This window comes from Semicossyphus pulcher, unplaced genomic scaffold (assembly GCF_022749685.1).
Source record: "Semicossyphus pulcher isolate SPU_LCO1_2020_fin unplaced genomic scaffold, fSemPul1.0.p SCAF_15, whole genome shotgun sequence".
Lineage (NCBI taxonomy): Eukaryota > Metazoa > Chordata > Actinopteri > Labriformes > Labridae > Semicossyphus > Semicossyphus pulcher.
Window position 1 is genome coordinate 11,616,994 of NW_027211659.1, and position 23,040 is coordinate 11,640,033.

Below are 23,040 nucleotides of genomic sequence, written 5' to 3' on the forward strand. Positions count from 1 at the left end.
TCTTGCACAGCAGATTGGCAGCGTGAGCAGCCGCACAGAGCCAAACTCTGCATTATTAAGGTTGTTTGTTGGTCTTGTGCTGCTGTTGATCTTCGCCCCTTTTCTGACCCTCTTGACCACCGCACATTCGCTGAGCTCCCACCGAGGGAGGATAGGGGCCGACGTGCTCGTTACCGCGCCGATCCTCTCTCTACCTCTCCACTTCTCCCTCTTGGTATCCTCCTCTATGGAGTCTGCTCCGTCTAGTTACAGTTTAATGAGAAATAATAATCCCTCCAGCTCCAGACATTATACTGTGTGGGAAGCAGCAGCTTATCACTGTGGACAATGGTGAAGGGTTATGGAGGTGGAAATTGTCAAGCATGGCCACCTGTCAGCATTGTTGAACAATTAAGTAGGAATGCAGCATGAGACCTTTAAGTACTTATTATTTAACAACCATTTATAGAGAGCTGTGCCTGAATTGTCTTTCTCTCCAACCGACTGTCAGGACAAAACTTAACTTAATGTCCCTCAAGAGTGATGAGACTTATATAATACAAACATATGTATATGTATATGTAGTTGATATATGTGTAGTGTCCCGACGACAAAGCTGCCTCCAACCATCGAACTTTGCCGACCTCGACTGAAATCATGAGCAAACTTTATGTAATACAATACTCTCCAAAGCAGCGAACACAAAGCGCTTTACAGACAGAAAAGAGAAGCTGCAAACAATAAAGTTATGAAATCTAAAAAAGCCCAAGGAGAAAAAAAAAGAGACTTTAAAGTTTGAAGAAGCTTTTTCAAAGTGTGCAGAGACTTTGCAGGAGGCTTTTCTATAGTCTGTTCAAAGAAAATCAAACCGTGAGCTGATTCACCGGAATAAAGGAGGGTATTGTATGCCCGACATGCTGCACTCTACAAGTACTGTACCACTGAGGTTGGTTAAAGTTTAAACTCATTCTACAGTACTCCACAGTATATGGATCTTATTTAGTACTATTCATACATTTAATCATAACTTTTCTGCCGGTTTTTATGGAGGGAAACTTGCACATAAATGTCATGATCTGAAAAAGTTGTATTAGCATATCAAGTATCTTATAACTCCTGCTGACACTTCTGCTCTTTATTTTTAGATCTATTAGCTCGCTTGTCATATGTGGAATTTAAATTGCAAAACACAATCTCTCTGTGAAATGAAGGAGAGGAGTAGGAGTCATGAATCTTGTATCTGTATTCAAACTTTGTATTGAGTAGTAATTGTACTGCTGGTGCAGAGCCAAGGATAAACAGATGGTGCACAGCACCAGACTAAGAACAAGACAATAACATCATTGACGGGTTATAACAGATGTCTAACAAAACAAAACTTTTTTTTAACCTGAATGGTTGTGGTCCAGTAGGCCGCAGTGCTAATTTAGTTAACGAAAATAATGACGAAAAATGTTCGTGACGAAGACGAGACGTTGACGAGCTAAAATATTTTCTCAGAACATTTTGACTAAAAGTAATGACTAATATGTGAGGACTTTTTATTGACTAAAACTGGTCTAAAATGTTTTGAGTTTTCGTCCACTAAAACTAGACTCAAAGGGTAAAAGTGAAAAGACAGGACTTAAAGCTCCTGTGAGGAGTTTTTTGTTGGTTATGAAACAGACTGAAATTAATTCTGATGTCTCTATATGAGCTATAAAAGCAAACCAGACCATCAGTGACAAGATTGATTATTTCTATATAGTTATTTTTAATGCCTGAAACTGCTGGTGGGGGGTAGGTGTCAGACAAAGCGATTAACTGCACGCTGCGTTTGTTCACATTTTCCAGGGCAAACATTTATATTGAGTGATACATATGACTGTTAAAGAAAGCTGGGTAAGATTTCTTGTTAAAAACCACCACTTAAGCATGAACAGGACAAAATCAGCAAAGAGATAAGAGGTACGGCTTTGTCCACAGGGGGCGCCAAAATCAACACAAACTGAAAGTTCCTCACAGGAGCTTTAATCTAAACTAACTGCTTAAATTAACACTGGTAGGCCACGATATTTTCATTGTTTATTATTTTCTAGGTTTTTTTTTCGTTTACATTTTTTTGGGCCAACATTTTTTTTTTAGAAAATGGTAAAAACACATCTTTTAGAGTTCCCCAAAGCCCAAAAGGACTTGTTCTGTCCACAACACAAAGAAATTCAGGGTGATGTCATAGAGCAAAAAGAAACCAGATATATTCACCAAGAATTTTACACAATATCACCAAAAAAATCGAATTGGATACCCAAAAGGTCAAAGGTCAACTTTATCATGACATCATAAGGTCCTTGAAACAGTTTTCCATTATTCCCCTCCCGTCCTTGTGAGTGCAATATCTCCGGAACGCCTGCAGGGAATACTTTCACATTTGGCACAAACGTCCACATGGACTGAAGAATGTAATTATTAGATCTTGGGGGGTCAAAGGTCACTGTGGCCTCACCTCCACCCCCGTCTTGTGTCATCATCCCCACACAGCCACAGATACGCAGTCACTCTTGGGGAAACAAATGGGCGGATACACGCTGAACAACGACAAAGCTGTAATTCTATGTTTTTTAAAGATTACTCAAACTGGTTTATTGATTATCAAAGTAGTTGGCGATTGGTTAATACGCTGAAAACTGTTTATTTATATATAAGAGGTAAGCTATATTTGTAATCATGAATACACCCTTTTTATTGAACATTTCCAAAGATTCAGTTTATTCAAAAGTAGTTCTGAACTTTGTCCTAAAGCAGAAGGTGGAAGCATAGATCTTTAAATTGGGCTGACTGAACATGATAAATAGCACAATTTAATACACACCAGTCAATGTCCTGGCTTTCAACGCCATCTTTTTCAAACTAACCCACATATGATATGAAACGAACACTATTCAGTTACAGCATCCAACTCTCAGATGATTGCACACTGCCCAGAAACTCAATGTCACATCGCCTGCTTGATGTCTGTCTGTTTCCTTATTTTTCCTGGAATCCTTCTTAAGCTCACATGTGATTCCTGGAAGCGTGCATAAATAAATAAGTGTTATTTTGATCAGCTGCTGTCAGGATAGTGAATGTCAGAAGGAGGACTCCAGCGAGGGAGGAAATGGTGGATTGTGCAGCAGCACTTAGAGATGCATGACTCCAGGCACCCCTTCTTTCCTCTTGGGGCTTGCTGCCACTCTCCATAATTTCATCACTGTCAAAGCAGAGGCCAGATGCAGGATTCAGCCCTCAGCTGAGTAGAGACTCGGTGTCTGCTGAGGGGCTCGACTGACCACCAGCCCGGGAAATCTGAGATATTGATCGCAAGATTTGAATTTCAACCTCATCTTCAAGTGTCGTTAAATAAATCTTAGTGTTTAAAGTTGTGTGGTTTTTAGTTTTCAGCTGAGATTTAACCAGCGAATGAATATTAGACAATAATGCATCTTTAAGTATTTTAAGCATAATGTGTATTTTATAAGATTCTGCATAAAACTTCAAATTTCCTGCTTTAAAAGCAGCATACCAAAATAATCCTGTTGGTCTTCATGCTGAATCCAAGCACAAAGATTCCAACAATACAGAGCTATTAGTTCCTTGAGATGCACTTTACCACCTATTTAGCACCTGGCTCTTGAGTCCCTCCTACACGGAGTCAGTGTATGTGTATATTTTCTTCTCTTTATGCAGAGTTTGTGCTGAATGTTGCTGGAGCTGACAGTAGCTGGCCAGCCCACGCATACCTGACACTACAGCCTGCGTGTCACAGTGAGAGGGCACAGTCTCAACTATGCCAAGACCGGCCGAGCAGAAATACAGAAATATCCACAACAACCTGTGTTACACGGCACAGCTGTGTGGATGTAAGGCAGGAGCAGCATTGTATGGAAATTCAATGCCAAACTTGCAGACACATCTACAACAATTCTTTTGTCTTTTTGCTAACTTGTGTGTAACATATCATCATAAGACTGTGCATTTATAATGTATTAATACTGATCCTCAGTCCTAACTGCTCAAACAAATTCGACCAAAGTCTAGTAAAGGGGTCTAAATTTCTAGTCAGTTGTTGGCCCCCCTGACCGTGAACACCATGGTGCTGAATATTAATGTGGTCCATCCTACACTATTGATCTTTGGATTTACTGACTCACATGTTGTTATTGCTGGTCTAAAATCTCCTGGCAGCCTGTTAAAACGTTTAGCAACTGGCCTAAAATTGGAAAATTAGATGTATTCTTTTAAAGCACAAAATGAGTCATGATTAATGACAGTGTAATACTCATGTGTGGAAAAACAGAAGAAAGTATTGTTACTTTTTGTTGCTGTCGGGTTGTTTATATAAACTAATATTCAATATTCATATCATTTAACAATTTTTAAATGTCACATGTATTTGTTTTGTTTTAAAGGTTGAATTTCAGCTTGTAATGTCTGAGTCACGCTGAGTCATACTTTGGGTCTGGGTCCGTTTTTACCCTGTCATGTTTAGTATGTGGCAGGTGGCAAATTATTATTATGCTAATTTCAAGCTTCAGATTTCACCTTGTGATACCTGTGGAGTAGCTTCGCATAATTTACAGTTTAAAGAACTCATCATTTTTCTCACACTGGTTCTCTGTGCAGGCCCTCATACAGCCTCTGCCTGAAACGACTCAATCAGCCCTGTACCTCTTTCCCACCAAAATAAGCGCATTGACGCGGGTTTTTCAGACACAGGAAGACACGCTAATAAATGGCCATTGTCTCTTTTCCCATTGCCAGTGGAGTGTACTCCTTTTAGTTTCTTTTCTGCTGCGTCACCATCTGATGTCACAACCGCGCCGGAAACAGGGGGCGAACAACAAACTTCCCCCCAGATCAGAAGAAGCTTTTTCACCTTGCTGTCTTGCCAGTGTTGCTACATCTTGCATGAAACAAAGAACAAATTTGCATCGCGCCGGAAAGGGGGCGGAGATTGGCGTGTCGACACGATCGTTGCCGATCGGAGCCGAGGCAATAATTACCCTACTGCAGAGTCATTTGACCCCTGTCTGAATGCCAATTGCAACCTTTCCCAATAAGCAAAAAAGCCAGGTGTTAACAGGTTTTTTGACCAGTGAGAAAGGGGCTTAAGAAACCTTGCCCCTACAAACCCACTTTCTTCTGATTGGCCAGCTCTCTGAAGCCTCCTAAGCCTGCACTTTGTGATGTCAGAAAGTGCAGAAGTGTAGAAACCTGGTGTCACAGCAGCCTGCAGACTGAGCTGAGAAACGTGGGGATTACTCCAACATACTTTTACCTACAGATGTGAAACTTCACCCACGTTTAGTCTGGACATCCAACATTGTAACATTATATATTTGTCTTAAAATATGAACAGCATAACAGCCCCTCTTTAAACAAGAGCCTAAACTGTGAATGAGAAATGATCTCCTCCCTAAGCAGCCTTTGTCGAGGTGCCCTTGAGCAAAGCACTTAAAAAGAAAGTAGTGCCATTCACAGAGGGCTGCACTGTGCTGGCCAGCGACCAGGTGAGGGTGTGTGTGTGTGACTAGATGAATGGGCAGCTGGGTGGTGCTGAAAAGGGCATGCTTGCTCAGCACCTCTGTTGGGAAGTCCTTTTGGAAAATCCAGTTGGAGAATAGACGAGTAGATAGGGGTGGAAATGCCGGAGTATCTCTGTACACACGGTGTTAGTGTGGAAATAGCTGTAAGCGTAGTAATCTTTCTCGGTAGGTTTCTAAAGGAGCAGCTTCCAAGTCTTTTCCAAAACTTACCATTTTTCCAAATGCTCTGTCTTGTTTTCACAATAGGCCCTCATACAAGTAAATAAAACTGGAGAACTTTGATAAAAAGTCAGATATGGTAACTTACATAAAAGAGAATGTCAGTAGACAACATTAGATTAAGCCTTTTTTTTGGCTATCATTGTCTTGGCTCCATTACGGTTTACTCTGATATTCTTTATACTGCTTTTAACTGACACTAAGTGACTCACAATAGGCCGAGCACAGGAATTATCACCAGAAAATTGAGACATAAAAGGTCAGCCTGTCATGTTCTCTATTGTAGCAGGCCTCTGTGGACCGGCACTTCCTGTCAGACCAATCAATGACCCAGCGTTTGATTGACATGCAAAATGAGAAGTGTTCTTCTTGGCAGCAAAATTACCACTTTCATGTACAGGCAGCGGAGTTCAACGAGTCTGCATGCCAAGCTGTGAGCTTTATGCAGTTTTGATAATCATTAAGTAAGAGATGGGCTCCCTCTTTGATTGGATGTAGTCCTTGAGGAGAAGACGCCGAGTGGCTCTGCTGGAGATAACAGGCTGTTAACTCTGCTTTGTGAGGCCCAAACAAGTAACTTATGCAGTTTACTCAGTGTACTTTCTGATAAGTTACAGATAGTTTTGGCAATGTGTTGCTGGCAGGAAGGTGTTTCACAAGAAAACATCTGATAAACATCAGTAAAGCTTTCTGTTAGAGTATTTGTCTCATTGGGTACCCTTATTGATGTTTGGCCTTGAAACCAAATGCAGAACTCAGAGTAATTAAATCAGCAGCCAAATGTCATTGCACAGAAGCTACAAAACACAGTCCTTACAAGCAGAGCATTTCATCACATCACAGCAGAAAGCCCGCTATCTATCCATCGCTTTCCTTTGAGCCAGATATCACAAGAACGACTTGAGAAAGTATCTTGAAATTTGGTACAAACGTCCAACTGGACTTAAGGATGAGCTCATTAGATTTTGATGGTCAACGGTCAAAATTTGTTTGGCCCTACACCAATTATTTGTTGCTAATTATGACACAAATGTGTAATATGTTAAAGTAATGCATGCAGCCCTACACACGGGTCTGTATGTGACTGACTGACTGACTGAGTGACGGTACTTTCAGAGCCGTAGAGAGAGAGAGTTGAGACATCGCAATGGTGGACACAGAGCATATCTGACCTCCACTGACCCGACTCTCTGTCTATATGGCTCTGGATACTTTGTTCGGGGAAAAGGCGGGGCTGCTCGTCCGCAGCGCGCACCTGCTTTCCAACATGTTGTCATCGGCCTCATAAGGACAGTCCTTGTAACACATTGCCCAACAAGCGTACGTTGACCTGATGTGGTGAGCCACATACTAGGTTTTGACCTAGTCTTGTTTCCTGAAAGGTCAAATTCACTGTGAATTCATCATGTCCTGGAAAAATCTCTTTTAAGACCATTATTCCCGTCCCATTCTTGTTCACGTAATCTCATGAATGCATGAAGAGAAACTACTGCACGACATCCCATCAGACTACAGGATAAACTGATTAGTTTTGGGTGGTTCAAGGCGAACACAATATCACAGCAATGCTTAGAATTGATTGTTTTTTTATCCAACCAATTCGTAGCCTGTTCATTCTGAAGTCTTGAGAAGGACCTACTGATAGAAGTCACATACACACAGACAAACAGGTTTTATGTCCCTCCTGTAAATTATGGCCCTGTCCTGTTTCAAGTAATAATCTTGAAGATATTCATTTAAATAAATGTCTGTTAAGTCACTATCGTTCGCTGAATGAGGTAACACACTGAATGGTGATTGAGCCTATGGCCCACTGATGAAAGCCTTTGCATTTGCAGTATGTAGTATTATTATGGACTGGGTGTCTGGTGCGGTAGTTTAGTGACGCGTTTTCCATCACCCAGAAGTGGTAGGTCTGCCAGAGAGGGTAGGCGGAGCTAAGCTGCTGCTTTTCCGGTCTCTGCAAGTGTTGCAAGTAAACAGTAATCTACTATGGCTGAACAGACAAAGAAAAGATCGATGACTACAGATACAACTTCAAAAATAAGTGAAAAAGAAAAAGAAACAAATTTGACGCGCAGAAAATCAACATCCGTAACAAAGGGAGCCAACTGTTGACGTCTGGTTATCTGGGACGTATGCGTCATGAGGTGCTGCCAAATATAACAAACTGAGAACTTCGAGATTACATCTTTGATGTTGTGCCTACGTATACCTTTGTTTCCCTTTCAGGGTAATGTATTCTTTCAAACACTTCTCATTTGGTGGGAAACGTGTTTGGATGTGCACTGTACCTTGACTGGTCGGCGAATCATCCAGCCACAAGGTTGTAATTCGAGTTTTATATGCAGCATTTTAGCATTGGCCGGTCCCTCAAGGAATTTCACATTTTATATTCACAGGAGTTAATGCAAATGCAGCCACTTTCTTGAATTTTTGAGCAGTTCCAAAATATTGCAGCAAAAGTGGAAAAATGCTTACAAATGCATAACACCGTCCAATTCAGAGCCAATATTACAAGCCCAGGTCTGACAAAGTCCAATCTGGACCTCTACAAACCAAACACTTGCTAATCTGCATTTGTCCACAGGGCATTATTTCCCCCCAAAAGTTGTCTTCTCAGGCAGTTTCTCCTTGTTTGCATACTGATACGGATTTCTGCATGCACAGATGTCAAATGTGGTCCAGGAAGCTAATGCCACAATTTCCTGACCACACTTTTTATTGTTAAATTATAGATTGGTAATACCAAAATGAGGAAGAGGAAACTGTGGTGAAAACCCAGTCGTGTTTATTTTCATAGTTTATGGCTTGTACAGATCAGAAGACTTTGCATGAATTAATCCTGCTGGCGGCCGCTTCCCCACGAGGCTCCTCCGTAGTCGATGCTATCCCATCCGAAGCTGTCTCAATCTGTCATGTCCACCACCAATCAAGTCCTATCAAATCAAGACTTCAGAGTCTCCACTGCCTCCAAAAAACTGTGCTCGGCCTATGACTGAAAAGCTTGCCTCCTTTCAGCACAAAGATTTAAAATAGGAGCATCTCTGACATCTAGGAGAGCTTCTCTCAGTAGGTTTCTTTGAAAGCTTTGGAAACAAAGAAACACAGAGAACGTCTCTTTATAACCTCTGCAGAAAATATGTGCACACATTTCGGAAACGGAGCCAAACTGAGCTTTACTAGTGAAATGTCTTCCACTCTCTGCACGTGGGGACTATTAGAATCACCCTTGTCAAGCATTTTAGCATCTTAATCCTCCTGTTTGCAGCTCTTGTGCATCAACCTTGTTATTACTTAAATTGTGTGAAGGATTTATGTATGCTTTCCTGATCATTCCTGGCTCCTGACGTTTCATTTTAAATCTGCTTTTGTAGATTATGTCCCCTCATGAATTTGCTCTAATGTGATTAAGTTGTCTCTTTTAAACAGTCACTGAATTTACTGTGGTCATCCATTAAGTCATTATTCATCATAATCACACCAAAACACAGAGCTCAGAGTGATATCTAATACAAACAGTTCACATTAACAGGGAATTCTGCCTTAATTACACTGATTATATTCAATTATTTACAGCCGAGGCATTAGCCGGAGAACTAAGATTATATATTTTTTAAATGCAATTAGTTTTGAAGCTGTCATTAATCAGTGTGTGAATCGCTCGGCTCCGCTGACCACTCAGAACATGTCGCTGAAGCACAAATCCTGCCTGCAGCTTTGCATATTTAAATATCTGCTCAGTGTAGTCTGTCACTGACACAACAATAGGGAAACAAAACTCCCCTTATGTGGGCAAACATCACAAGTCGTGCACACTATATAAAGAAAGAGTCCTATGCTTTAAAGATGGCAGAAAAAAACGTGTGAAAGTGAAGCTAATTTTATCAGATCCCCAGAGGAAGCCTCACAGTTAGCGCTCAGCGCTACCTGATAAGACGTGCTAATGAATGATAATTAATTGTGATAAGAATAGAGTGAGGCAGACTTAAACAAGCATGAAGCTTATGAGGAATCAAAAGCGCTTTATGTCTGAATAGATTAACGCGAGATTGGGATCTAGCATTTCTTCTGTTGCAAATGTGACCTTTACCCTCCGCGCTAACATCAAGTGAGTTATACTATCTGCTGGTTGCAGCTAAAAATACATTTTTCTCAATCAGATAGTAACATAAAAAAACACTGTGTGTCCGACCACCTTGCAGATAAGACGTTTATTTATATATTACTCTTCTCTTGGTGCAACAGCTCTTAATCACATGTGATTTGCTGTAGTATCACGGCGAGTCGTGCCGTTTTGTTTCTTTGATGCTGTAATAAGTAATATTACCTTCATTGCTGAGCACTAATGACCACTTCAAATCCATTACAGTTTGGGCCAGGGCCATTCTGATGACTGATTGTAATGTGCATGGCTCCGAGAGAGGGATCAGAACATGTCATGTGACCCAGCTACATGAAGCGCTGTCCTGATACAAACACAGTGTGAGATATACAAGGTGGAAACTGCAATTATGTCCACATTGTCTTAATAGCCTGCTAGTATTAACATGATATCAACAGCTGACGTGCCGTTGCAAGGACAGTCATGCTGCTCATTATTTTTAATTATCTCCACCTTTCTGGAGTTTTCCTTCCGGCTTTATTCGCTGTGTCGCTGCTCTTTCCAGCAGTCCGTACCTGCTTGACACGAGAGGGCTTAAAGCTGCGCTAATCAATTTTTATATTAACAATGGGTCAAATGTTAAAGTTGGTGAACCCATGCAGAGTTATCCTCCAACTCTGTACTTTCCATTAACTCTGTATATGCAGCATAAGGCAGTAGGGTTGTCACGATACCAGAATTTTAATATTAGATATGATGGTGTTTAGCTCACAGCCAACAGACCAGGTGACATGGCTGTCTCTCTGCTCTGCTCTATGTCTGTCTGCCACAGACGCTTGTAACTTGGCATCTATATGAGATGACAAAACGTCGGTATTTGCAGACAGTCTTTTGTGTCGTTTGTATGATAGAGCAGCGGGTGACGGAGGGCACAGCATACAAACTAAACCCTGTACCTTCCTGTGGGGTTGTAGGTGTAGGCGTGTTAGATATGACACAGATCTGTGTGTTTCTCACGCCTCAATAAGGTCGCAATCTGCCCGTCTTTCCGCACACAGTTACTATAAAGTATACGTCTCCACATGTGAATGGCATGAGCAGGAGCCGGCGAGCAGTTCACCATAGTTTATAATAACGCATCGCAGGGAGGAGATAGACATTTAATAATGTCGATCTGCGTGTCTGTCACTGTTAACAGACTCCAGTCTGCTGTAGTTCATATATTACACAGATAAACAGGAGCATCAGGCTTCATGATCATACAAAAAGTTTTATATCGTGATCAGCCGCTCCTTTCCTCTTCGCTCGTACTCTCCTCCTCTCAGCGCTGCGAGTCTGCATCACAGTTTTTTATTATATGATGTTTTTGAAGGTCTAATGAAGGTAAATGAGGCTCCTTGTACATTAATATAAATGCATTTGGGACAGCCCTAGTACTTATATCAGCCAAATGTAAGTACTTGGTCTGAAAAAAGTGGTATCGATGCATCCCGAGAAAATAATGTCTCTGTTTCACTGCTTTATTTACATTCACAGCGATCGCTCTCTCGCTCGTGACAGATTTGGGTTGAATCGTAGATGTGTTTTTTTTTAAGCTTCGGTACATGTTGGTACAATCGAACATAAACGTAATGGAGATTGTATCGTTTTGAAACATGTGAAAAGTATCGTCGTAAATGTTGACGACCTTATTAGGCAGTGAGGTGTGCCTGTCAGGAGTTGGCGGAGAACTCAAAGGACTTAAATATGTGTGGTGGACAGAAAATACAGCAGAAGTATGCAACTGTGATATCAACTTTATGAGGTGTTAATAAGTCAATATGGTGTTTACAGCTCTTTTCAAATGGCCCCAAAAAAAAATCAATGAATGCTGCTTTAAAGCTATGGATCAGGCATATTACCATATAAAGGATAATAACTGCAGATTATTAACTGCTTGTAATGTCATTTGCGAGCTCCATTATTGGACTGGAGTCTGCTCCGACTAGGCGTGAACTATTTCACTCTGCAGTTAAATTCTCTCCGAGTTCTGGAGCCCATTTAAATTTTAATATTGGTCCTTGAAAGCCAGCGCTGTCATTATTGGAGAGCAGATGGTCAGAATTATTAGCATCTCATCCTAATTTCTGGGGGAGTCACAGAGGTCATGAGGCAAACAACAAGTGGCGCCTAAAAGGGAGAATGCAAACCGTACTGTTGAATGAATCATATGGAAAGATAATCTACCCGATGGTGCAAAACACAAGTATTAATCTTTATATAAGGAATCATCCGGTGATATATCTTTCTGTCAAGGTGCAGGGATGTATTTTTGGGCCTACAGATGAGAAAATTGACAATGCAGACCTCATACACAGCAAACAAAGACCTTATTGCTTTCAGGGACTGTATGAGGAAGGCTCCCGTTGTCATCTCAAAGAATCAACAAAGCTGTGAAGTCTCGTCATCAGAAGCCTAAATTCATTTACTATTTTAGTATTTTTCCGTCTTTGCTGTTGGCTTCTTTTTTAAGTTGCGATCCATCCTCAGATATTCAATTTCATTCCAAATTTCCAGAAGCTGCATGTCATGAATGTTTCAGAAAAATCAGACATTAAGTATCTTCTTCCCTTCTTCACCCAGAGTTCTTCCTGGAGCTGCTGGAGAACACCGAGAGGTCCCTGAACGAGATGTTTGTGCGGACGTACGGCAAGCCTTACATGCAGAACTCGGAGGTCTTCGAGAACCTGTTCGCCGAGCTGAAGCGCTACTACACGGGGGGGAACGTCAACCTGGAGGAAATGCTCAACGACTTCTGGTCGCGGCTGCTGGAGCGCATGTTCACGCTGCTCAACTCCCAGTATGACATCACCGAGGACTATCTGGAGTGTATCAGCAAGTACACGGACCAGCTCAAGCCCTTTGGAGACGTGCCCAGGAAGCTCAAGGCTCAGGTTACCCGGGCATTCATCGCTGCACGCACATTCGTCCAGGGGCTCTCTGTTGGCCGGGAGGTTGCCCAGAGAGTGTCTACGGTAAAAATGCTCACAGCTTTAGCAGAACTCAAATCTCACTGGATAAAAACACTACTGCTTTCTGTTATAGAACTAAACTACATTTGATTTGACTGGCTTTTCTATTGGAAAATGACCTCAGCTGAGATTAAGACTTGCTTCTTTTAACAAGCACAAGGTCTTACTTGGCGATTCTGCAGAAACCTCACATTCCCCCCTTGGTTTTTCCACTGCGAACAAGTTTAACTTTTCAGCTTAATATATGCTCTCACAGTGCATGTCTTCAGGAAGTTTGGGGCTCGAGGCGGTTCAGGTGCTGTCTAGAAATCAGCGTTGAAGGCTATGTGTGTTGTGCTCAGGAGGAAAGGCCAGACAATAAAACAGGAGCAAGAAGAAACTGTTTATTTCTCTATTGCTTAGTATTTGTTCTCAGAGCGTAGAGGATCCATTAATCATGCTGTAGCCTTAGTATTCTGTTTGATGCGATGTAATCTTAATGCAGCCTTTGCAGTATAACATACTGCCCTGGGAGTGTGTGTAGTTTTGATCATGTACAAAGCGGGAAACATTAAAGGGAACGCAAAAGGCTAAAGCTCGGGTTTAGTCACACTCAGCAGCAACAGGGCTGCTTTTACACCACGAGAGGAGCACTGATACACACTGTGAAGCAAATCCCCAGCCTTCTTCTACTGTACTGACATAGATCAGATTATCAACACTGTTAGAAACATTATAGACCTACTCTACAGTATAAAAACATCAGGCAATACAAGTATAAAAACTGTCAATCATCAGAGACTAAAGCCACTTTGCTACTGGTCAAAAAAACCTGCTAACACCCAGCTTTTTTGCTCAGTGGGAAAGTTTACAATCGGCATTCAGACCCGGGTCAAATGACTCAGGTAATTATCGCCTCGGCTCCGATCGGCATTGATGGGAACCATGTCGACACACTAATCTCCACCCCCTTTCCAGTGTGACGCTATGCTCCGTCGCTAACTTCTGTGACTCCTCGTCATCTCAGCTACAGCAGCGCTCGAACATCGTTCCAAATTTTTCGGTTCTTTCTGGTGCGTTTGTGACGTCAGACGCTGAGGCAGGAGAAAGGAGACTGAAGTATACTTCACTGGCAATGGGAAAAGAGACATTCGGTGTTTATTGGCAGGTCTTCCTGGGTCTGAAAAACCTGCGTCAGCACGCTAATAAGGGTGGGAAAGGGGTATAAGAGGAAGATCTCCAACATTAATTTCCTTGCAGTCCCCCCATGGTGCACTCAGTGAACTCCAAACATGCCCCCACCCCTCCTTCACCAGTTGTAATGCCGAGGCTCATTTACAAGCAGCCGCGGAGGATGTGTTGTTAGTATGCGTTTACTCAGTTACACTCCGCGTTTCTTACAAGCCAGCATGTCCCAGCTTCACCTCTTGACATTTCAGTGAGACTTGAGAACCAGGTCATGTGTCTGGGACTGCAGCCCTTTGATCCCCAGGGTATAAACTCATCATGAGGGATTGGGTGTAAGCATAATGGAATAAGACACCCCGCTGGAGGTGTCTGTTGCTCGGCTCCTCTTAGATGTGACATCCATGTTTATTGCTGCTGGGATATATATTGAATTAAAGGAGATGATGTAGGACTTTATTGCTTTTCACAGCTTAAGAGACAAAACAGAAAACCCGGCGGAGCTTCGACGAGACAGTAACTCCTGTCTGAAGTCTGCAACTTACAAAGTTTATCTCAGTTCATTACCCGCCAGCATATCTGCTTGGGTTTACTTGAAGTGATTAAAAACGTCTTATCATCTGTCTTCTTAATAGATATTAAAATATTCTAAATTCAGGTGGGGGTAACTTAATAAACTTTTAAGTTATACCGACCAGACTTAGTTAGACTTAGTTATCTTGTCACTTCTTGTCATCTTCAGCGTCCCGACCGTAGTCAGAAAGCACAGGGGAGACTTATTGTTGTTCTGCTCCAGGGCCAAAGCCGTAGCTAGCTTCAAGGCTACCTCCTGCCACTTTAATAAGCCAGCAGCATGCAGCAAGCAAGACACGGGAGAGCAGCTTGAGTCTTGAGGAGTCGTAGACTTCATTATGCACAAACACAGCCTAAACTGTACATCAGTTCTGTTGTTTATAAAGCTACCGGTCACTCCTTTCTCTGCTCTTCCGCTGCTCCGGTCACACAGCTCGTGCTTTGTATTTTTTTCACCTGCGATATCGCTTCCACAGCCGTGCATTACGTGTCAAAGCGCTCAAAACCGACTAATGAGACCGAACCCAGAATTATGATCCAGAATGCGAGGGGCGAGTGGATGACAATCTTTTTGACAGATAAAATAGAAACATGCACGCACCTGCCCCCTCCTCGTCCGACAGGGAAAAATCTCCCACTATGAGGGACATGTGTGAAAGGGTAATTCTAGAAAATGTCGGGGTCAGACGGTCCTAAATATTCAGGAAGATGTCAGGAGTGCATGTGTGAGAGGGGCTAGAGACAGATCCAAACAAGGTTGTGACATTGGGCACTATCGAAATTCAAATTTCTAATTGCTTCTGATTTCATAGAAACAGAATGGGAGAAAAAAATGTGCATTTACTTTTATTGTTACTACTCAAAATTTTGCAATACTCAAAATGTAAGACGTGGATTCACCACACCACCGCTGTTTTTGTGTAGTTATTAGGGACAAACAAATTTTGTAATTTGCCTCATCACACAGTACACTGCTTTTACAAGAGGCAACAGCCATTATTTACACGTTTTTGCAGGAGCGCCTCAATTTAAAAACTTGTCGCAGAATTGCCTGCAATGTCATTTGCGTTTTTTTTGTCTTTCTACTATCATCCTATCAGAGGATTTTTAGGGCCTTTTGTGCTGGCAATGAGGTTTAGAGTTGCTTGGAAATAGTGATGAATAATGAGCATGGAGGAAAAACTAGCGCTAATCCCTGCAGCTATATGATGTTACCAAACAAACAGCAGGGCTGGAGGCAATGTTGTACAGTTGCAAGTGATTCCATGGTTGGTCAGAGACGATAACACAACACAAAAAGCTGCTTTTTTAATTGTAGTCTTATACAAAAAAGTCAGGGCGGTTCACTTCACTTCATTTGGCAATCTGCAAAAAGCACTGCTCAGGGTCTAACGCTGCCCTACACCTGTGTCAGGTACAAGTGTGATGGATGTTGGCACAAGCATTTATAGAATATTCAGTGTCAAGTTTGTAAGTAAGAAGTAAAAGCAGCACTCTGTAAGGTGATTTTTTTTTGAGAGCTGCATGTTAGCTAGGTCATGTGTATTTGAGTCTCCTTGGAGCCTGACTCTGCGGGGCGACACAAACACCTCCGCTCGTCTCTTTATGATACTCGACCCGCTCTGCTGAAAGAGGTAGAGGCCCAGGCACATCAAACATCATCACATATCAGCTAGACCGTGTCATTTCTCTGCTTTGCAGACCTGGAAAAGGTCATCCATGTTTTCTCTCCTCCAGGCTTGTCTACTATAACTCACTTTATCCTGGTGTTAGCAGACGTAATATCTACCAACTACAGCTAAGACAAAATGTTGCTGCCAGACTTCTATCACATTCTGACAAAATTGACCATAATACACCAATCTGTGCTGCACTGCACTTTCCTGTCTGGGTCTTAATTGACTTTAAGACTGTATTGCTTGTTTTTAAAAGCTTCGCTTGGTCGGGCTGCTGCTCTGTGATCAGTTAATTCTCCACAAGTCTGATTGCTTCTTGAGATCTTTTGGCAGGAGCTCCTTTTAGCCTTTCAGTTTGTCACAAAGATTGGCTGGACTTCTACAGTCCCTTTAGGCAGCCAAAGTTGACTTCTTTTAAACCTTAAAACTTTCTTCCCGTTGGGATTGTTTGTTAATTGTTATCTTGCGCTGTTTATGTGTCATCCTATACTACATATAGATAATTAAAAGCAAAGGGTTGATGTTTGTCTATCATGCAACAGCAGTTACAATACCTTAAAGAGGGGGTATTATGCTGTATATACAATATCACAATGTTGGATGTCCAGACTAAACGTGGGTGAAGTTTCAAATCTGTCAGTAAAAATATGTTGGAGTAATCCCCTGTTAAATCAGTCTCAGCAGGCTGCTGTGAATGCCAGGTTTTCAGACTTCTCCAGACACTTCACTTTGTGATGTCACAAAGTGGAGGGACTCTATATTTGGGCGTCTGCCCGAGACACAGCAGAACTTCCTGCCCCTGCCACAGTTCAAGGACACGCCCACACCCAGCAGCTCAGTCAGCCTCGGAAATTGTTTTCACTCCACCACTCTGCTCAACGGCTCTGGTTGTAAAAGTGGCCAATCAGAAGAAAGCGGGCTTGTAGGGGCGGGGTTTCTTAAAGAGACAGAGCTGACAGAGTCGTTTCAGGCTGTATGAGGGCCTGCACAGAGCACAACAATTATTAGTGTTTTTAATTGTAAATCATGCTAAGCTCCTCTACAGATATCACAGAGTGAAATATGAAGCTTGACATTAGCATAATACCTCCCCTTTAACTATCATACAAGAGCCCATGACGTTCTTTGTCCATCAAGTATAGGGCGACTAAAACATCTTCTCTTCAGGATCTTTGCGTCATTTTTTAAGGAAACTTTTGTCCAAACCGACAATAGACGCATTCATCCGTAAAACAAGAGTGAGATGTTGTCAATGACTGTTGTCCATTCCAGCTAAAATTACTTCAGTTTAAGTGCTTAAATTCAATTTCTTATGAAGGAAATATGACATTATTAAGTGCTTGCATGCCGCGTCTCTGTATCCTGAAAGCGTGTTTTTTCTAAAGATCCTTAATTAGATCCTCGTCGGTGCTTCATGTAACACAGGAAAAAGTCCATTAGCGGCGACCCTGGAGCCTTGGCTTCAAACATCTTGACAGGCCTCCAGAGAGCGAGCGTTTCAGTGTTGAGGATAAGAGTGTCGAGTGCGGCTCGCTCTTTAGGAATCCTCGAATAAAATCAGTTTTAGTGGGTCACGCAGTCAAGTTTGTATTTGTTATCTGTCCTGTCACTATACGAGCTCACGCATTGCAGAACAGTCAATCACTGATAAGATGTTGCAATTTGGCTCGCACACTGGCTGTACATGTGGCCTGAATGTAAGCAGGAACAGCTGATTCAGCTGGTTCACTCACTATCACAGGACATCCTGAATGAGAGAGATAAAGCATTTATAGTTTGTGCGCGCTGTTGGCCAACAGTCTGTTCCAGTCACACCGCTCAAAATAAAGAATAAATAGACAAATTAGTGATTCTATCATTACAGGGCTTACAACACTCTCTTTCACTTGACAATAACCTATTTAACCCATTTGAGAAGAACAGGAATGCTTGGTTTGATTCGGCTTCTCCCCCGAAAGACTAAAGAGTATCATCAATCCGTCAGAAATAACAATGTGTTTTTAAACCCTTTGTTTTCAGCCAGTTGTAATATGAGGTGCGTACTTCTTAATTTCTATCAAAGGAATTCAAATAGTCAATTAGTGCCGCAATTGATTGTTAAACTGACTCATTATGTTTTTGTTTTTTTCCAACCTCTTTTAAAGCACAATGAATATAATTATGGATAAATTAATGAGTGAGATTTTAACCAGGTGCCAGCGGCTCTGACCAAAACCATTTGATTGTTACTGCAGTGAGATGCTTCTGTAAAAGGAGCTTTAATCAAGACATGAATGAGACATTTGTTTTAGTCTTTAAATCATATTCATAAGTTATAAATGTTAAATCAGCTTTTTTGTGAAAAAACACTTACACTAATCTTAAACTGTAAAGTGCGACTGGATTTTAGTGCAGGAAGTGTTCTGGTTTCCGTTTGTAGTCGACCAATCATGTATCAGCAGGCTGCGGTGTATGCAGGTAAAAGTGTGTGGAGAGCAAAAGCAGGCGAGACGTTATCCTCAAGTTGCTACTGGGACTGTAAACATAGCACAGAGAAAAGGAAGTCTGGGCTGGAAGTCCTTGTCACTAAACAACTGCTAAACTGGATTTCCCACACTTCCCAAAGTGTTCACCGTTGCTATATGGTCGTCAGACAATAGCGGATGGGTTCAGAGATTGCACATAACAGAGGCCCCTTTTTTATTCAGCATTTCCATGGCATACGGCACTGCAAATTTCATACACCTACATTTTTGTAGGTGTTATAAATATCTGTAATAGAAGTTTTTTGACAAAGGCAAGCGCTGGCTCGAATAAACAGTTTGAGATATCAGCATGTGAAGGAAGTGCACAGAGCTGCCTCTTCTCTTCTTCACTGTCTATACATTAATCCAGTTACTACAGTGCAGTGATACTTTCTGTGTTGTTGAAAAGTCATGGTATTCTTATTTTAATTTAATAAATCGTCAAAAGACCCCAGGATTTGTTTTTACCGCCATGCACATTAGAAGGACTGTTTTGACCCTAAAGGGGGCGGGGCTGCGACTTTTGGGCAAAGTCTGGGTTGCTCTCACGTACTGCTTCTCTCGGCTCTCTTTGTGCGAGATTAATGAGTATTTTGAGTTGGATTGAAGTGCTAAACACGATTTATCACATGCTGTTGTCATGGAGTGATAATCTGTGAAAACACATTTTAAAATATTATGTCAGTTATATTTATGCATGCCATGTTTGTTGTTATTTATGAGATGGAGCTTTGTATCTCCTGATGTGTTAATGACTTGATGACATGAACATTTACGTCCCTCTTCAAACTGCACTTGTCACACAACATCATCACATCCTTTTTCTGTGTGAAGTCACTGAAATACACAACAAAAACATGGATGATGTGAATAATGAAAATATGAAATGCTTGACAGCAAATAAATATTTGTCTTTCTTTGATATTTGATATTTAAATGCAGGTTAAACATGCGTGACAATGATGAGACACACTGGTTCACAATATTCACAAGCTTCTGTAGCATTTCTAAACTTGCATACAAATATAAATCTTGTTTTTGAAAAATATTAAAATGACTAACAGGTTATGATAAAAACTGTATTTTTTCTGGACGCTCGTTTTAAATAACCCTGTTAAACAATGAAATGACACAATGTGATGAAAGTTATGATGGATTTTGAAGCTGCCGTGCAGGTGCTAATGACCGCTGTCACACTGTTCTTGCAGGTAAGCAGCACTCCAGCATGCATCAGAGCACTGACAAAGATGCTCTACTGCCCCTTTTGTCAGGGCATGCCTGCAGCTAAAGCCTGTAAGAACTACTGCCTGAACGTCATGAAGGGCTGCCTGGCCAATCAAGCTGACCTGGATCCGGAGTGGAACCTGTACATCGGTAAGTCTTTTCAAAGCAACACTCCGACCATCTTTCGCCTGTGATGGTGGCTCTATGTGGTTTTATTGATGTGTTTGTGGATACGGGAGAAAAGCACAGAAAGCTTGTTGCATAATAGCGCTCACGATAATGACACATATTTGTACAGTCATTTCCTCTTAACAGCTACTATTATTTTGTGTTGCATGATGAGAACAGACTAAAGCAAACATTTATTATGCAGTAAACTAAATCCTGTTTCTGTAATCTGAAGATAATGAGTTAAATTATCTTTTATGCAGCAAATTACAGTATAACAGCATAAAGCTGCAGACTGCAGTGTTGATGATCAGTGACTGTATATATAGATGGATGACGCATCTCCATCTGCTCTCATTGTACGAAGTTGAAGCCAAAATATCTTGCGATAGTGATGTCTTTTCGGCGTGTTTAACAGCAGAACAGCTTCTTTGTGTTGGTCTGAAGTAGACGTCAATGACTGTAGTGATTGTTTTAGTTACGTCTCCTCACGCCGTTCCTCATCTACTCTGCTAATCCGGAACAGATCGGCTACAGGAGCCGGATTTGTCAACAGAGCTGTCAATCATCATTTTCACAGCATCAAATAACTAATTAGAAATAAACTTGTGAGAAAAATGAACCCTTTGACGTAAATCAGCATGATAAGAACTAACTATAATGACAGAAACCATGTTTGAGAAACATTTATTTGGTGTGTATTTTGATTTTATAGTTTGCCTCATGTCCCATCTGTTAACATGGAGGAGGCGGGCTTTATGAGCTATACTGCAGCCAGTCAGCAGGGGGTTATAGAGATGTTTTGGCTTCACTTTTAGGGAGCTGTCACTTGTCATTTCTTTATATGTTCATGAAAGGAGAAGACCCTTAATGTTCATGCATGGATGCAAACACCGGCAATATAAAGAAACTGTAAGCCCGAATGATGTACTAAAGCCCACTGAATACTTACAGTAATGTTTGAAGTTAGATACCATTGAAAGGTTTTTACTTATGAAACCATCCATCTGAATTAATGTAGATTAAGTTTCCTGCTCTGTAATTTGTAAGAGTTAATAAGGCATTGAGTTGCTTACAGCATACAATTTATTACAACCATTCATTGCTTCCATAATGTTGAGTGTTTATTTTGGCCCGAGCGAGCTGCCTGTATGTAAAAAGGTTTTATTCAAAACAGGCTGATGTGTTAGATAAAAAGTAAAAAGCTGTCTCAGGTCAAATGTTTACCTTGTAAGTCTGCAGGATTACAGAAATAGGTGTGTTACGTCGTCGAGCTCGACTTTCTATTTTCGGAGAGGTTACAGCTGCTGCTGTGTTTTTTTTTACATGACTTGACAACTTCAGTTCCATTGACACACACTGGGCCCCTCAGATAAGAAGGTGCTTTATTTGTCATTCTTCTATCAACGTTTTCCTGCATAAAAAGAAAGAATTTATTCATGGGATTCTGCTCCCCTGCTGGGCTAAATGGGGACTTGTAATAGGGCAGAAGTGCACCACAGGGAGTGTCAAGTTTTGTGAAGAGAAGTTCAATGGGAACTTGTTCTTCTCTGAGAAAAAAGAACAAACAGGAATTTAATATTTATATTTATATTGAATATTTTATAGAATGCCGAATAGAGATGGTTTCTGCTGCCATGAAGATGTGCTTTAGAATCATGTTGTACGATTGAACTAATGCAGTGACAGTTAAAGATCCCAACACTTGGACTTCAAATTACGTAGATTAGATTGTTTTGTTACCTCTTGTTAAATGACCTATGACATATGACCAAAATGAGCATTTTTGTTCATTTATATTTTATAGAATGAATCATCAAATACATGAAATCAAATATGATTTGGGGAACAATCCAAGCCCTCCCATCATATTACACAACGTTAAGTATTAGTCAGGTGTAATCTCTGTTTACAGATACTACATAGAAATGTAGAACCTGTAGGCCGGAACGTGGATTTAAGGGGTTGGCAAGTCTTCAGGTTTCCGTTTGTAGTAGGCTTGTAGTCCCAGCAGGCTGCGGCTAATGCAGGACAAAAAGTCTGTGTGGAGAGCAGAAGCAAAACGTAGTCCGGCGTAATGACATCCCGGCTCCCATCAGCGTCATCTGACAACGATTTACCTTCTTATTTATCTCTATATACAGGTGATGATGTAATTTTAGCTAACAATCCGTTCTACATCAAAAATTCAACTTGAGATAAATTCCCTTGACGCTGTGTCATGAAAGCCGTTTAGATTTCCCGACTTCCTCAAATGCATCAGAAATGATCAATCCGACCTCCATTCAACAAACGAGCATTTTAAAAGTAGTTTTCTTCTCCTCTTGAGGACAGACCTGACGAAGCATTATTTTTACTCTTTACAAATCTGCATCATGATGTTGTAATTTCAGCAAACTTAAGACCCGTTAATTAAAGTAAATCACAAGAAAATCTTTTTCCTTCGGGATTCATACCGCAGTCTCAGAGCAGCCTCTGTGTAACTTACTATTTACAGTGAAACTGAGACTCACCAGAAGCACTCCTCTCCTCCGGGGGATTTAATAAACCAATAAATGATGGCGTTTATTGTGCTGACATATCGAAAGGGGCGAATTTCGCTTCACTTTTGATCTGAACACGCGGTCGCTTCTCAAGTTGCTAATTGGACTGTAAACAATGCAGCGCACGGAAAAGGAAGTCTTGGCAGGAAGTTGTTTATAGCTAATTGCAGGCTAAACTGAGCACGCCCGACATGTTTGACGTTGTCCCCATCTGCTATGTGGTCTCAGACGATAACCGATGGGTTCCGAGATTGGGTCAGGTGTGAAGCTTGTTGGTCATAATTACTGGAAGGAATTGTCGTGTGTTTAAAAG

General features: G+C 41.3%; 1 protein-coding gene across 1 annotated transcript in view; it reads left to right on the forward strand.

Annotated features, from left to right (window-relative positions):
- LOC138592473 (glypican-6-like) overlaps positions 1-23,040 on the forward strand; it is a 101,521-nt gene that overhangs the window by 27,034 nt on the left and 51,447 nt on the right. The window contains exons 3-4 of the mRNA XM_069663289.1: positions 12,487-12,878; positions 20,001-20,166. Coding sequence (XP_069519390.1) covers positions 12,487-12,878; positions 20,001-20,166 — 558 coding nt within the window. The remainder of the gene's footprint in view (positions 1-12,486; positions 12,879-20,000; positions 20,167-23,040) is intronic.